This window comes from Bufo bufo, chromosome 2, assembly GCF_905171765.1.
Source record: "Bufo bufo chromosome 2, aBufBuf1.1, whole genome shotgun sequence".
Lineage (NCBI taxonomy): Eukaryota > Metazoa > Chordata > Amphibia > Anura > Bufonidae > Bufo > Bufo bufo.
The window spans coordinates 447,266,509-447,283,471 of NC_053390.1; the positions used below are offsets into that span (position 1 = coordinate 447,266,509).

Consider the following 16,963-nt stretch of genomic DNA (forward strand, 5'->3'; position numbering starts at 1 on the left):
CGCCTCTGTCCCACACTCAACATTGCTGTCACTGCTGCTATGATTGAAGTTTTTTGTACAGTTCTACAATCCACTAATAGCGAGCTTTATCATATCACCAAGGGTCTTGTAGGAAAGTGTGAAATGAACCAAACATGCAGTAGCATTTTAGACTGATGCCAATCTACAATTGGTTGGGGTTTACTTGCCAGTACCCCTGTACCTAATTATTGAACAGAAAAACAAGAATCCCTCAAAATTATAAAAATAATAGTGAGCTCCTCTCATTATTAAAATCTGGATTTTGAGACATACCTGGATGTATGTGTAAAGCTTAATATTTGCGAGTAACATCATGCAACGAGTTTCATCAGCATCAATGTCTCCAGCCTGTATTGGCTAAAGCACTTAAAGGAGTTGTCCAGTGTTAAAAATGACTGCCTTTTTTCCAAAAACAGTGCCACAACTGTCCACAGGTTGTATGTGGTATTGCAACTGAGCCCCATGCACTCCAATAATGTTGCCTTTCAATGCCCTAAATAACCTATAGGCAGCTGTTTTTGGAAGAAAGCCATATTTTTTTAAATGACAACTTTTAGTGAATGGAGAAACTAGGGACTTGTACAATTTGCAAGTATTTTACCATGAAGGAATCTGCCACAGAAAAGACAGGTTAATGCCTTCCACATTACAGGCCCACTCACAATGCTGCTGTGTAGACACCGAAGCAATGGTGCTCTGAGTTTCGTCCAAAGTGCACACATTTTTAGGGCTTGTTCACACGATCGTACCATGTTTTGCAGTCCGCAAATTGCGGATCTGCAAAACACAGAAGCCGATGTGTGCCTTCCGCAATTTGCAGAACGGAATGGACGGCCCTTTATAGAAATGCCTATTCTTGTCCGCTAACGGACAAGAATAGGACGTGACTCATAATTTTTGCGGGGCCACGGAACGGAGCAACGGATGCAGACAGCACACGGAGTGCTGTCCACATCTTTTGCAGCCCCGTTAAAGTGAATGGGTCCGCACCCGAGCCGCAAAAAATGCGGCTTGGATGCAGAACCAAACTACGGTCGTGTGAATGAGCCCTTAGGTGGATCATACTTAAAGGGAACCTGTCATCAACGTTATGCTGACCTCATTGTGGGCAGCATATAATAGTGACCAAAATGCTGATTTCAGAGGTGTGTAATTTATGAGCTAAAAGTAAGTGGTTGTGGAGAACCAGCATCATTATCATTACAGCCCAGGCCTACAAAAGAGTCAAATCTACCTGAGAAGAGTCATGGTTAGGGTGCATTCACACGTCAGTATTTTTACCTTTCCAGATAAACGTTCCTGTTTTTTGCGGATCCGAAAATCTGGATGACATGAGGATGCTTTTAGCATGTCATCCGCATTTTTGACGGATCCATTGACTAGAATGGGATGACGGAACGCAAAATCGGACAAATAGTAGGACAGGGTATATTTTTTTTTCCAGGACCCGAATAACGGAACCCACGGAACGGAGCGGAATCGGAGAGCACCATGAGTGCTGTCCGATTATTTGCGGATTCCATTGAAAATGAATGGATCCGCATAACGTTCCGTTTTTTATCGGAACGGATGCGGAACACCAAAACGGACGTGTGAATGGACCCTTATTCATAATCTCCTGCTCTCCTCGCCCATCTGCTGATGATTGGCAGTTCTCTCCTAGAGAGAAAGGGAGAATACTAGGTAGAAAACTGTCAATCAGCAGGGAGAGCAGGAAGTCATGAATAACCAGGACTCTTCTCAGGTGGTCAGGACTCTTTTCCAGGCTCAATCTGCAATGATTGTGATGTTGGTTCTCGGCAACCACTTACTTTTAACTTAGAAATGACAGACCGCGGAAATCAACTCACCTGTCTTTACTTTATTCTGCTGTTAGTATGGGCAGCATAAAGTTAATGACAAGTTTCCTTTAACAAAGTAATGTCACAACCTACACAATAACTCAATAACCGTGGCAACAAATGCAGATACAGTGCATATGGTTCTTGCACACACAACTAATCTACTGTGGTTGATGACAATACTTAATACCCAAAGCAAAGATTTTTTATTGAAAGTTATTCATTATAACAGCACATTTTATGTTATAATTCAACATGTCATGTCAGTTAGACTTTGCAGTTGGAATAGGAGTGGTTAATTCAGTGTTATTCCGCATGGTATCGACTATCCAAAAATTATAGGGAAAGATGCGTGTGTAGACTCCAGGACGTTTTAGATTGCCACAGACGCTAGATCCAGAAGACACTATAGCCTCGGCCACACCATTACATATTAAAGGTCCACCAGAGTCACCCTAATGAATGAAAATAGGAATAAACATAGTTATTTTAGACAAGGGTGGATACAGGTAGCTGAGGGCCCGCAGGCAAAAACAGTATATAGGCCCTCTTCTTATTCAATATCTGATTATAAAGCATCCCTTATATCTCTCATAAGGCCCCCATACACATTCAAACTCTGAATGATTGTTTGGCTGACAGCTATCTCTCCCGACTCCCCCATACGCAGACACTTAGCCAAACATGTCTGTATATTCATTGGAGAGAAGACCACTGCCTGACATTTCCCGGGAGAACAAAAGGATTGGGTGAAAATATTCATTTTGCCCAACACTTCTTTCCCCCAACATCACCTGTCGGTGGAGAGTCAAGAACTGCCCATACCCAGTATCGGTCGAACCCACCGTTCTTGGTGGTTTCGGCTGACAATAGACTAATGTGACAATGAGTAAGAGCACTCCCTTATCTCTCTCCACCAGTAAAGCCATGAAATTCATTATCTAAGGGCTGTATTACATCAACAGATTATCTGACCAATATCTGTCCAATCAGACCAATAGTTGGTGTGTGTATAACGAAAGATCTGTGCACATGTGCTATATGTCCACACATCATTTTATATTCTTCTTCTTTACAAACTCATCCATATACAACAGAACTATTGGCTTCTCTATCTCCTCAATTAGATCAAACATCTCTGGATCTCTGGACAGTGGCCTGCTTTTAGATACATTTGTGCCTTGACATTTACAAGGGTCTTCTCCCTTTAAAGTGAATGTCCAACCCTTTTACTAGTAAAATCCTGTGTTGCTCAGTTTCTTAATCCTCTGCAAAGACTTTGGGGCAGATGTACTAATGCTGTCTAATAATAAGACGGTGTAAACGTAGACTTGACAATCTAAAACTGCCAGATTTATCCCAATGGCTGATGCTGAAAGATAAGTTTGGTACATCTTTAGTCTAGTCATAGTTTATACCACCTGCCCTTTTCCTGAAAGCCGTTTTTTACATCCCCTTGTCAGATGATTTAAAAAACATGTCTACATTAAAAAATTTACTGAGAGGCATGTACGTCTGTTTCTTAGTGCAGATTGCGCCAGAATTCTGCAAACCATGACTTGCTGGAAATTTGGAGCTTTGTATCAAAAAGATGAACCTATAACAGCTAGGTGATTTATTAAGAAATTAATTAGCACTGATGTTGAACCTTAAAAAGAACAGCATGATAAAAAGCAGAAACACACTTTAAAATATCTACCAGTTACCCTCACCTCACATGAATCCCGTCTGTTGTCCCCTGCACACATCATGTTGGCAGTGATCTCTCCATGGTAGTAGTCCCGACGGTTGCATATCTCTGGACTGATCACTGGGACCATTGCCTCATTTAAGACATCTGTCTTCCTTCCAGTTCGCCTGATTTTTCCCCAGCCAGCTACCAGACAAAGTGTGCTGGGTTGGATGAGAATATCTTCCATCTGGTAAGGCAGAGGACTTACTGATTTGCTCAGTGGAACCTTTTGTGGTAACTTTGTGGAAAAAGAATAAACATATATTGTTAAAGGCAATACAAAGCCAGCAGATAAAAGTCACTTTTAAGGACCCTTTGCACTGGCCGAGTAAACAGGCAATTATGAGGAACAAATTGCCTGCTTGTCAGAGGAGGTGAGAACCACATTAATGTGCAGCAATCGCCTTCCCTGTAAGTAAATGAGCGAGCACTATGGCCATTTCTAGTCCTAATACAGATTCATTGCTTCTGGGCTGCCCAGAAACAATGGCTGTGTTCTCCCCATCATTGATGCTTTCACCCGATGAGCAAGCATTTGCTCGTTCATCATGTGATTGGTGGCACCTTTACACTGGGCCAATTATTTATTTATTTATTTTCATTTAATATATTTTATTAAAAATCAAACAGTAATTTTCAATACATATTCTGTAACATCATTAATCATTTTCTCCATTTTCTCCAATAATTTTCTCCATTTAGGCAGACAATGTAACAGAGCAGCAGGAAATGCTAGCAGAATGCTTGGGTGTATAGGGAGAGGCATTACTAGTAGAAAGAGGGAGGTGCTCATGCCGCTCTACAGAGCACTAGTGAGACCTCATTTGGAGTATTGTGCGCAGTACTGGAGACCATATCTCCAGAAGGATATTGCTACTTTGGAGAGAGTTCAGAGAAGAGCTACTAAACTAGTACATGGATTGCAGGATAAAACTTACCAGGAAAGGTTAAAGGACCTTAACATGTATAGCTTGGAAGAAAGACGAGACAGAGGGGATATGATAGAAACTTTTAAATACATAAAGGGAATCAACAAGGTAAAAGAGGAGAGAATATTTAAAAGAAGAAAAACTGCTACAAGAGGACATAGTTTTAAATTAGAGGGGCAAAGGTTTAAAAGTAATATCAGGAAGTATTACTTTACTGAGAGAGTAGTGGATGCATGGAATAGCCTTCCTGCAGAAGTGGTAGCTGCAAATACAGTGAAGGAGTTTAAAGAGGACCTTTCATCAGCATCAAGTATGTAAACTGAATATACATACTGTACATGGAGAGCGGCGCCCAGGGATCCCCCTGCACTTACTATTATCCCCGGGCGCCGCTCCGTTCTCCGGTTACAGGCTCCGGTAAAGTCATAGTTAGGCTCCACCCATTTGAGCCTGCCGCGGTCTCCTTCTCCTATGCTGTAGCGCTGGCCAATCGCAGCGCTCAGCTCTTAGCCATAGAAAACGGCCATAGAAAAAAAATATATATATAGGGATTCTGGACTCCTTATTTGCAGTGCTAATTGTATATTACTGCAGATGATAGTCCAAGATCCTGGTTACAGATTCCCTTTAAAGGATAGGTCATCAATATCACATCAGCGTGTGTTTGCATCCTCGTCCTCAGCCTGTGAGTCCACAACCATCTGTCACATGGCCTTTGTGCAGCATTTAAGTGAATGGGAGTGAGGGAGGGAATGCTATACAATGTATAGCACTGGGCTTGCTATGCTGTAAGGAGGACGCTGTGCTCACCAGAGAGCTGCAGACCCTTCAAACAATGAGCAAGGCTACAGTGATTAGATAGCGATGACCTCAATATCTAATTCCCAGGAAACCCCTTTAGGCCAAGGTAACAGAATGACTGCTGATTATGGAAATTGGGAAACAATATTTCCAAACTAAAGCACTATTCATAAATGTCACTCTTTAAGGCCTCTTTCACACTTGCGTTGTCCGGATCCGGCGTGTACTCCACTTGCCGGAATTACACGCCGGATCCGGAAAAACGCAAGTGTACTGAAAGCATTTGAAGACGGAACCGTCTTCCAAATGCTTTCAGTGTTACTATGGCACCCAGGACGCTATTAAAGTCCTGGTTGCCATAGTAGTAGTGGGGAGCGGGGGAGCAGCATACTTACCGTCCGTGCGGCTCCCCGGGCGCTCCAGAGTGACGTCAGAGCGCCCCATGCGCATGGATGACATGATCCATGTGATCACATGATCCATGCGCTTGGGGCGCCCTGACGTCACTCTGGAGCGCCCGGGGAGCCGCACGGACGGTAAGTATGCTGCTCCCCCGCTCCCCGCTACACTTTACCATGGCTGCCAGGACTTTAGCGTCCCGGCAGCCATGGTAACCACTCTGAAAAAGCTAAATGTCGGCTCCGGCAATGCGCCGAAACGACGTTTAGCTTAAGGCCGGATCCGGATCAATGCCTTTCAATGGGCATTAATTCCGGATCCGGCCTTGCGGCAAGTGTTCCGGATTTTTGGCCGGAGCAAAAAGCGCAGCATGCTGCGGTATTTTCTCCGGCCAAAAAACGTTCCGTTCCGGAACTGAAGACATCCTGATGCATCCTGAACGGATTTCTCTCTATTCAGAATGCATTAGGATAATCCTGATCAGGATTCTTCCGGCATAGAGCCCCGACGACGGAACTCTATGCCGGAAGACAAGAACGCAAGTGTGAAAGAGCCCTTAGAGGAATCAGAGGAAATGTGTAACCTTCCACAATAGTGTCCACATCAACTGGTTCAGTAGTCCACAGCAGAGGTTGTGCCACTGACACGGTCAAATAAACTCTTTATCAGGTGAAGCATGTCTAACTGGGGATAAAAATACTAATTTATGATTGACAGCAGGCTAGTAGTATGACTTAAATAAATGTACCGTACTTTATGGATTAAAGCGGTTGTGTGACTTCAGCAAATAGCATTTATCATGTAGAGAAAGTTAATACACGGCACTTACTAATGTATTGTGATTGTCCATATTGTTTTCTGTGCTGGATGGATTTATTTTTTCATCGCATTATGCACTGCTCGTTTCCATGGTTATGACCAATACTGCAAGTGTGGCCACAGCTGCTAAATTGAAGAGTGGTCACAACCTCTGGAAATGAGCAGTGTATAATGTGACAGAAAAATAAATCCAGCCAGCAAAGGAGACACTATGGACTATCACAATACATTAGTAAGTGCCTTGTAGTAACTTTCTCTACATGATAAATACCATTTGCTGAAGTGAGACAACCCTTTTAACCCCTTCCCTACTAGCGCCATACATGTCTGGGACTTTAAACTTGGCACCCGCTTGCACATGCAGCGGGCGCCATAGCTGCCGGGTGCCTGCGATTTCATACAGCAGACAACCACAGCTAAAGTATGCGACCGGTGGGAATGCCGATCATAGACTCCGGAATGAACTGAAGCTGTTGCACACTAGTTTCTATGGAGCCCCTAATGCATTGGAATGTATGAGAGAAGCAATCTGATGATTGCTTGTTATAGTCCCCTATGTGAACTATAAAATAGTGTAAAAAATGTAAAAATGAAATGAAAAAATAAGAATTCTAATCACCCACCTTTGCCCAAGATGTAAATAAAAAATGTAAACAAAAAACATCATGGGTATCGCCATGAGCGAAAACGCCCGTATTATTAAAATATACAAATATTTTTCCCATACGACAAACAGTGAAATGGGGAAAAAATTAAAACTGGCCGATTTGCCTTTTTTGGTAACTTCACCTCCTACAATTTTTTTTATAAAAAGTGATGAAAAAGCCACACACCCCAGATGGTATCAATGAAAAGTACAGGTTGTCCCACAAAAAATTAGCCCTCACACAGGTCCATACACATAACTACCAAAAAGTTTATTCAAAGTTTTTTTTTTTTCAGTATTAAAGGGGTTCTGCACTTTGTTTTAACTGATGATCTATCCTCTGGATAGATCATCAGCTTCTGATCGGCGGGGGTCCGACACCCGGGACCCCCGCCGATCAGCTGTTTGAGAAGGCAGCAGCGCTCCAGGAGCGCCGCGGCCTACTCACTGTTTACCGCCGGCCCACTGATGTCACGACTAGTATCAACTAGCGTGGGCGCGGCTAAGCTCTATTTAAGTGAACAGAGCTTAGCCCCACCCACGCTAGTTGATACTAGTCGTGACGTCACTGGGCCAGCGGTAAACAGTGAGAAGGCCGCGGCGCTGCTGGAGCGCTGCTGCCTTCTCAAACAGCTGATCGGCGGGGGTCCCGGGTGTCCAGAGGATAGATCATCAGTTAAAACAAAGTGCAGAACCCCTTTGAAATGCAAGAAAAACGATACTTAATCGTACTGACCTGGAGAATGAAAGTAACAGGTCAGTTCCGTATAGGGAACGCCGTAAAAACAAAAGTGGCGGAGTTACGTTATTTTACCCAATTAGGAATTTTTTTCCAGCTCCCCAGTACATCATATGCAACATTAAGTGGTGGAATTAGAAAGTGTAACTTACAAAAAACAAGCCCTCATATGACTATGTAAACAGAAAAATATAAATGTTATTTCCCCAGAAAGGCAGGGAGTGAAAAACAAAAATGCAAAAACGAAATGGAACCGTAATATGGCACTTATAGAAAGCTATGGAGCCCCTATTCGGATTATTATGGGCAAGGTGCCAATAACTTTATAGTGAATTTACCTTTAGAAGAAGCAAGTCATGCTGTTTAGTCGTTTTGTTATATAGAGGATGCATGATCTGGATGTCAATAACATAAACTAACTTTTTAGGGTCGGTCAGAGAGTTAGTCCCCAGGACAGCTTGCAGAGTCTTATTAACACTGGAAGAGAGAAATTTGTTATTACATTGTTATTAAATTTTTGCAAGCATTTTAACATAAAAATATGTTAATCTTATACATCGAGTACTACAAAGAACACTGGGATGATTGGTGTGTATTTTCAGGTTTAGTTCCACCTGATGCACAGACTGCTCTTGCCCTTCCCTCCCTTTCTAAACTAATATTCTTTGCTGAATCTGTCTTGATAGACAAGATGGACTAACAACTTACTAAAGAATAAGATTACATACTGGCCATAAAAGTCTATGGGGGAACAGGAGGGGGCACTGACATACTGCCAATATACATCTAAGGAGAGAGGAGGGGGAGTAGGAGGGAGAAAGTGATGAGAGACACACACAGGGGAGGGGTGAGGAGCAATATGCTGCTAGAGGGAGAAAAGGGCATTTTTTTCTCTGATAAGGTATATCACAAAGTTTCTCATATTCACCTGTACTACTGTTTTATACAAACGTAGTTTTAAGTACACTATCCATATACATTCATAATTCTGTACCTGTCTGGTTTGCAATGTGCAGCACTCAGCACCCATTCATCAGAGATTAGTAGTCCACCGCACATGTGGATTCCATCCACTTGCAATGATACCAAGTACGGTCTAGAACTTACAACGGACGGACTTCCACCAAGGATTCGACCACGTGGGTAGCACTCTAAGAGGAAAGAAACCATGTAATTTTACACATATAGTCATGATTCCATGGAAAAAGGATATAGATTAGAATCCATCTCATTAAACAATACTATTACTACACCGGAATGGAGGCAGAGGATATTAAAGGTAAATGTATATCAAATAACATAATGTGTGATTATATGTAATACATTCAATAGCAATAAAGTTTGGCGTGTGAAAAAACACAATGTTGTCTAGAAACCTCTGGCCTCTAATATGCCATCACTCTGCCACCAAGATGTCACCACTCTATATGCTGGGTTTGCCATCACTTTCCCTTGTGTGTCACCATTTTGTCTCCTCGATGCCCATTGTGTGTGTATATACTGTATGTGTGTGTATATATAGCAGAAGGACCCGGATTCTCACAGCTATATTTCATCTATTTCATTTAATGTTTCTGTGTGTCGTTAAAAGATATCGACAGTATACCCCATAACAGTCACCTCTACAGCACCCTGCCCACTTAGCAATGACCTCTACAGTCCCCCACCCCTTAACACTGACCCGGCCAAAGTGCCCCGCCTCCTTAAAATGGGACCTCCCCAGCAGCCCATCCCCTTAACTTTGACCTTCACAGCAACCTGCCCCTTTAACAGTGAGTTTCACAGAACCCCACTCCCTTGACAGTGACCTCCTCAGGGGCCCGCCCCCTTAACAGTGACCTCTACAGCACCCCACCACTTAACACTGACCTCTGTGTCCCCTTATCTGTGACCTTCAATGTTCCCTGCCCCCTGAACTGAGACCTCCACAGCACCCGTCCCTTTAACAGTGACCGCCACAGTACCCCGTTCCCTTAACAGTGACCTCCACAGCAGTTTCCCCTTTAATTGTGGCCCCTGCCCTCTTAACAGTGACCTCCACAGTGTCCACCCCTTTAACTGTGACCACCACAGTGTCCACCCCTTTAACAGTGACCTCCACAGTGGCTGCCCCTTTAACATTGACCTCCACAGTGGCCGCCGCTTTAACATTGACCTCCACAGTGCCTGCCCCTTTAACAGAGACCTCCACTGTGCCCGCCCCTTTAACAGTGACCGCATCTTTAACAGTGACCTGCACAGTGCCTGCCCCTTTAACAATGACCTCGACAGTGCTCGCCCCTTAAACAGTGACCTCCACATTGCCTGCCCCTTTAACAGTGACCTCCAACGTGCCTGCCCCTTTAACAGTGCCCACCCCTTTAACAGTGACCTCCACAGTGCCTGCCAATTTAACATTGACCACCCCTTTAACAGTAACCTTCACAGTGTCCGCCCCTTTAACAGTGACATCCACAGTGCCTGTCCCTTTAACAGTGACCTCCACAGTGCCCACCCCTTTAACATTGAACACCCCTTTAACAGTGACCTTCATAGTGGCCACCCCTTTAACAGTAACCTTCACAGTGCCAGCCCCTTTAACATTGACCTCCACAGTGACTGCCCCTTTAACAGAGACCTCCACAGTGCCAGCCCCTTTAACATTGACCTCCACAGTGCCTTCCCCTTTAACAGTGACCGCCCATTTAACAGTGACTTCCACAGTGCTCGCCCCTTTAACAGTGACCTCCACAGTGCCCGCCCCTTTAACAGTGATCTTCACAGTGCCCGCCCATTTAACAGTGACTTCCACAGTACCTGCCCCTTTAACAGTGACCTCCACAGTGTCCGCCCCTTTAACATTGACCACCCCTTTAACAGTGACCTTCATAGTGCCCGCCGCTTTAACATTGACCACCCCTTTAACAGTGACCTTCATAGTGGCCGCCCCTTTAACAGTGACCTCCACAGTACCCGCCCCTTTAACAGTGACTTCCATAGTGCCTGCCCCTTTAACAGTGACCTCCGCAATGCCTGCCACTTTAACAGTGACCTCCACAGTGCCCGCCCCTTTAACAGTGAACTCCACAGCGCCCGTCCGTTTAATAGTGGCCCCTGCCCCCCATGCATGTAGCAGTGTAGTTGTGCCGTCACACGTCATATGACTGAATATTTAAGGACCTGCGAACTACTAAAACCTGTGATCAGTTATAGAAACCTGCAGTAGGACCTGCGAACTTCTATTAGCTAATAAGGGACATGTGACCGTGTAAATAGCAGTTCGGATTTAAGTGAAAGGCTTGCTGGCTTCTATTGGCTAATGCAGGTCATTTTTTGGGAATATCTCAGGAACGGAAGTCCTAGAGAGCTGAGACCCGGTCTAAAACCTTCCCGGACACCTGATGTACCTGTGTGCCAAATTTAGTGAAGATCGGTCCAGTCGTTTGGTCGCGCATAAAGAACGTTCAGACAGACAGACAGATGTCTAGACAGACAGAAACTCATTTTTATATATATTAAGAGACTAGCAGAAGGACCCGGCTTTATTTAATGTTTGTGTGTGTCGTTAAAAGATATCGACAGTATCCCCATAACAGTGACCTCTACAGCACCCCGCCCCCTTAACAGTTAACTCCACAGCCCCCCACCCCTTAACACTGCCCCCCCCCACAGTGCCTCATCTCCTTAAAATGGGATCTCCACAGCAGCCCATCCCCTTAACTTTGACCATCACAGCAGCCCGCCCCTTTAACAGTGAGTTTCACAGCACCCCTCTCCCTTGACAGTGACCTCCTCAGGGGTCCGCCCCCTTAACAGTAACCTTTAAAGCACCCTGCCCCTTAACACTGACCTCCATAGGGGACCGTCCCCTTATCTGTGACCTCTACTGTTCCCTGCCCCCTTAACAGAGACCTCCACAGCACCCTTCCCTTTAACAGTGACTGCCACAGTACCCAATTCCCTTAACAGTGACCTCCACAGTACCCCGCTCCCTTAACAGTGACCTCACAGTACCCTGCTGCCTTAACAGTGACCTCCACAGCAGCTGCCCCTTTTAATAGTGGCCCCTGCCTCTTAAACAGTGACCTCCCCCCTTAACAGCCTGCCCCCTTAACAGTAACATGCACAGTGAACGCCCCTTTAACAGTGAACTCCACAGTGCCTGCCCCTTTAACAGTGACCTCCACAGCAGCTGCCCCTTTAATAGTGGCCCCTGCCCCCTTAACAGTGAGCTCCACACCAGCTGCCCCTTTAATAGTGGCCCTTGCCCCTTAACAGTGACCTCCACAGCAGCTGCCCCTTTAATAGCGGCCCCTGCCCCCTTAACAGTGACCTCCACAGCGCCCTGCCCCTTTAAGGCTAGGGCTACATGATGACATGTGTCGCGCAACAATTTTTATAATGATAGGCTATGGTGTCGCACTGCGACATGCTGCGACTGCGACAAGACAGTCGCAAAAAATCCATCCAAGATGGATGCATGTAGCAGTGTAGTTGTGTCCTATGTGCCATGTGACTTATTGTCGTCCTGTAGCCCTAGCCTAAAGTTGACCTACAGCAGTGAAGAAAAATGGCTGGGTTGTTATGGAAACCTGGAGTAAAACTGTGCGTATGTGGAGACTAAGGGCCTGCGAGCTTCTATTGGCTGATAAAGGACATGTGACCGTGTGTATGGCAGTTGAGATATGAAGAGAAAGACTTGTATTGGCTAATGCAGGTCAAATTTTGGGAATATCTCAGGAACGGTACGTCCTATAGAGCTGAGATCCGGTCTAAAACCTTCCCGGGCCCTGAATGTACCTGTGTGCCAAATTTGGTGAAGATCGGTCCAGTCGTTTGGTCGCGCATAAAGAACAGACAGACAGATAGACGTTGGGACAGACAGAAACTAATTTTTATAATATAAGAGATATAATGAAATCTGTGCTGCGAGTGGTTGCTATGGGCAACACACAGTTTTTCTGTTAGACATTTTTGATGAATCTGCTCTATTAAATTACTAAATACAGTTTACGTGTAAAACAGCACATTTATTAGAATAGTCGAAGCAGAGAGATGAGAGGCAGGCTTAGAAGACAAGCCTCAACACTTACAGCTGATTGGCTGAAGTGGTTACATCATGTGGTTTGTATTTTATGTATTAGTATGATCATTCTCAATTTGTTTTCAAACTCAATTTGTGTGTGTCAAAATGTAGAGAGCAGTCGATGTCACCTGGTATGGAGTATGGTGCCTTAATATAGAACCGAGTTACGTAATGCATCTTGGGAAGAATACATTTATAATAAAGCAATTGATAGAACATGCCCCAATTTTAAAATTGGGACCCTAAGACTTCTATGGGTGCTGTATTTCCACTCCCTACAAATTAACACTTGTACATGGTCACACTTGTACAGCATAAAATAGTGACAGAAATGCTGATTTCAGCTGATTTCCCTGATCTAGGGAATAGAACTGAACATGTGTGACCACTGGCACTGGACAAATGAGGTGGACGTTCTGAGAGAGAATCAAAAGAACACCAGGGGGTGCCACAATAAAAATATAAGAGCAATATCTACACACAGGAGTAATTTTAAAATGACTATAAATGAAAAATTATGATTTGCCTAATCTAAAAGAGAACTGCAATACTGAAACTGCGGAGCAACTCAGTCTATTGCCTTTTACAATCAGTTCTAGCAGCAACTTGTACTCTGCTGGTTGCAGCCCAGTTGGTTATTGCAATTTTCATCTTTTTTATAACATCTTTTATTATACAAGCAAAACTGTGCATACAGTGCATGTAACCTTTACTCTTTTTATTATTTGTGTTAGAGTCAGATTTGGCTTTGGCGTTGGATAGATTTTAGAATTATGTAAAGATCTAGGTAGAGAAATATTCTTGCAATGTATGAAGGTAAGCATTTACTATTTTTGAGCTATTGTATTGCAATTCCTGTAAGCAAGATGCCTGTTCCGTCTATTTTTGCTATGCTTTGTTACTAGGAAATTACGAGGCTGCCTCCCTACCCCCTTTCATGCTTCAGTTGTTATGGTTTCACAGAACAATTGCCCATTTAGTCAAGTAATCCTTCTGACCATTTACATTACAGCATCCTATATATTTTCTCATGCCTGTGAGCAAGCTGTGCTTCATAACAGTCTGCAGCCAAAGTGTGTTAATACAAGAAGTTACGACACTTAGAGCAATATAGACGTAACAACTGCAATCACAGGAGGAATGTAGCATAACACTTATGGAAATGTTCAGTACAATGAATAACATACTGATACTCTACCTAGCAATTACTTAAAAAGGTGCTAAAGGTGCATAAATATGGATATTTTTTGTTGTTGTGTAGGTGTAAAACACCCGAAATCTCCAGTATATAGGTCTCCTGGAGTCAAACTACCCAATGACTGTTTGGACAACAAGCATTTTGGCATTTTGGCCACACTTAATCATAGGGGTTGCTACGTAGCTATCCAAAAAAATCACTATATTGGTATATCTAATGTATTCATATATATTGTGACCACTAAATACTACCTCAACCACTATACACACCTGACGTTAGACACAATGATGCATATATAAGTGATACTTACCATAACACGTGATACTCAGTAGCACTACCAAAGCAGGCAGAAGGTTAGGCACAGCCATTGTGTCTCGCCTAGTGTAACTCTCTCTGACTTTTCCAGATGTCTTCCCAGTATATGTAATGCTGAGTAACTCCCCCTGACTTATCCAACACCTCCCTGTGCTGACAGCATTATCCACTATATAAACAGGAAGCCTCCACTATATAAACTGGTAGGTGAAGATTTAGAGAAGCTTGTGGTATGGAAACCAGCAGACCTATCACACCATCTGCAAAGGTCTCTGTAGAGGAAACCCTTAAGATAAAAGGGATTTCCAGTAAGCTGGGGGTAAACAATACTCAATGCAATCTATTCATGCTGGGACTGAAGAATATAGGGTCATCACTGCATTCTGTTTTCCGGTTCTTGGACATACAGAGAGTTTTGCAAAAACAGTGCCACTTTTATTTATAGACTATGTCTGGTATTACATCTAAGCCCTATTAACATGAACAAGAATTTGCTACTGTCATGTACTTACCTGGCCACAATCCAGCAGTATCTGTTTCTCCACCCAGCAGCTGCCATCTGTGTGGAGATCAATGTGCCAGTTGCACAGCTGTTCCTGTAAAGTTGGCATGTCAAAACGCCAATCCAATCAGGCTTCTAGCTCAAAATCCAATCAGAGGGCTAGACAGGAGATTTAAATCATACAGTGACTCTTGGTGAGTACGGCTGAGTCCTGGTTCCTTTTTGTCCTACTGTGCTTAGTGCTCATCCCCTGTTCTTTCTTTGATTTTCTCAGTGTACTGACTGGCTTGGCTGCCGGTCAGCCCATGATAGAGCAAAGGCTTGTTCACTGCCTGTTTGGCATATTTCGTCACAATGAAAAATGTCTGATAGCTACCACAGTCGTTCCTACCTTATACTCTTCTATAAGTGATTGGCAACACATCCCTGATAATAACTTATAGAAGAGTAGGTACCTGGAATCATCGTGGATGGAAGGTATGTGTCACCGAGGTTCCTGGCCCCGGTGAAGTAAGAGTCGGTATTTTATGTGTCAGCAGCAACTATTGCTAATTGACACCGTGAGATTTAGCATGGCTGTCTTAGCTGATCCGGGACGGCTCTTACTGGGAGTAGTCAAAGTGCTGGGTGGGTGACTACTCCCCATGTTCCAGGTTGGGTTTTGCCATGCATAAAAACCAGCCAGCACTGCCAGCTGTGGTGGATTTACCTCCCTCTGACAGTGGAGCTCAGGAGTCTGTGTGCTGTGAACTCAGGGCTGTGCTGGGATTTGAGGTTTGAGCCCGGCTGGAGGACTTTGGCCCCTCTAAAGGCGAACAGGCCGCCTATGGACTTGATGAGGCTGAACTGCTAACAGGGTGTGAATTAACACCCAGGAGAAAAGATGACTTCTGTTGTTTATGGACTTTCCCTGTGTATGAACAAACACCAAGCCACCTGCATTTTGTGATACACCTTTTCTGCATTTTGTTATACACCAATGTGGGAATAAAGACCGCTGTTTGATTCAAGAACTGTGTACTTTGCCTCTATACTGCATCCGCTAGTCCTAACTACCAGAGCGAATCCCCACACTAGCCAGAGATTAAAGCAAACAAGGGTGTCAATGGGCTCTTAATTACCTCTGTTGCTGCAATTTAAGTATTCGGTTTATCCAAACCATAAAAACAAAAACAAAACATAGCAGCTGTATGTATAGGAAAAATGACATCTAGACAAGCTTCACTTAGATGTGGACATCTGCATGATGCCCTATAAAAGCTAAACTGGAGGATGCAATTGTTTACACTAACTGCAAACCAAAGTGGCAACTGTGAAAACTGAAAAGCAGCCTACCATTTACAAACCCAACCACTCAGCACAGAGTCAAGACGAATCTAACAATATTTTGCAATATAGTTCTGTAGCTCATTCAGCTTTGATAGGACACCTTTAAATAATAATATACTAACCCTTTAAGAAACTTTATATAAATCAATAGTACAGAAGAATATGAGAAAGTCTTTATATCAGAAAGCTGCCTCTTCTTCTTTTATCAGCTCCTTTCCTCCTCCTGCTTCCCTAACATTCACTCTAAATTCACTGCTAAATCCATCTTCAGAGACCATAACAGGCTGTTGTTAGTGCTCACTGAAGGATCAGAATGCAACTACCCCCAGATGTCTATGGAGACGGAAGGGGTGTGGAAGTGATGAAAGACGGATGGAAATGAGAGAGACTGCAAAAGTGTAATAAGTGTCATATCTCAACCAAGTACTTTATTCACATCAATACCATTCAGCACTTCTCTATAATGTCCTCCATGCTATTTGGCTTCTCCGTATACAGCCAATAGTGATAGGGGGAGCAGAATGTGCTCTAATTTCTGTTTGCAGTGTCTGACAGGCTAGCTCAGGGAGAACTGAGAAGTAGATATGAAGCCTGCAGAGGGGAAAATGCAATGGTCAGATATAGTGC

General features: G+C 43.8%; 1 protein-coding gene across 1 annotated transcript; it reads right to left on the reverse strand.

The window, feature by feature from the left end:
• Nucleotides 1–2,045: 2,045 nt before the first annotated feature.
• LOC120989435 (serine protease ami-like) lies at nt 2,046–14,676 on the reverse strand. The gene is made up of 5 exons (XM_040417531.1): nt 14,501–14,676; nt 8,922–9,078; nt 8,266–8,404; nt 3,575–3,832; nt 2,046–2,317 (listed from the first exon to the last, which is right to left on the reverse strand). Exons 1-5 carry the CDS (start codon nt 14,556–14,558, stop codon nt 2,126–2,128), a joined length of 804 nt encoding a protein of 267 aa, XP_040273465.1. The 5' UTR covers nt 14,559–14,676; the 3' UTR covers nt 2,046–2,125.
• Between the last annotated feature and the right edge of the window lie 2,287 nt (nt 14,677–16,963).

Coding starts and splice junctions, on each gene's coding strand:
- LOC120989435 (XM_040417531.1), bottom strand. CDS start 14,558: ATGGCTGTGCCTAACCTTCTGCCTGCTTTGGTAGTGCTACTGAGTATC. Junction 8,405..8,921: donor GCACATTGCAAACCAGACAG/GTACAGAATTAT, acceptor TCTCTCTTCCAG/TGTTAATAAGACTCTGCAAG. Junction 2,318..3,574: donor ACAGACGGGATTCATGTGAG/GTGAGGGTAACT, acceptor TTCATTCATTAG/GGTGACTCTGGTGGACCTTT.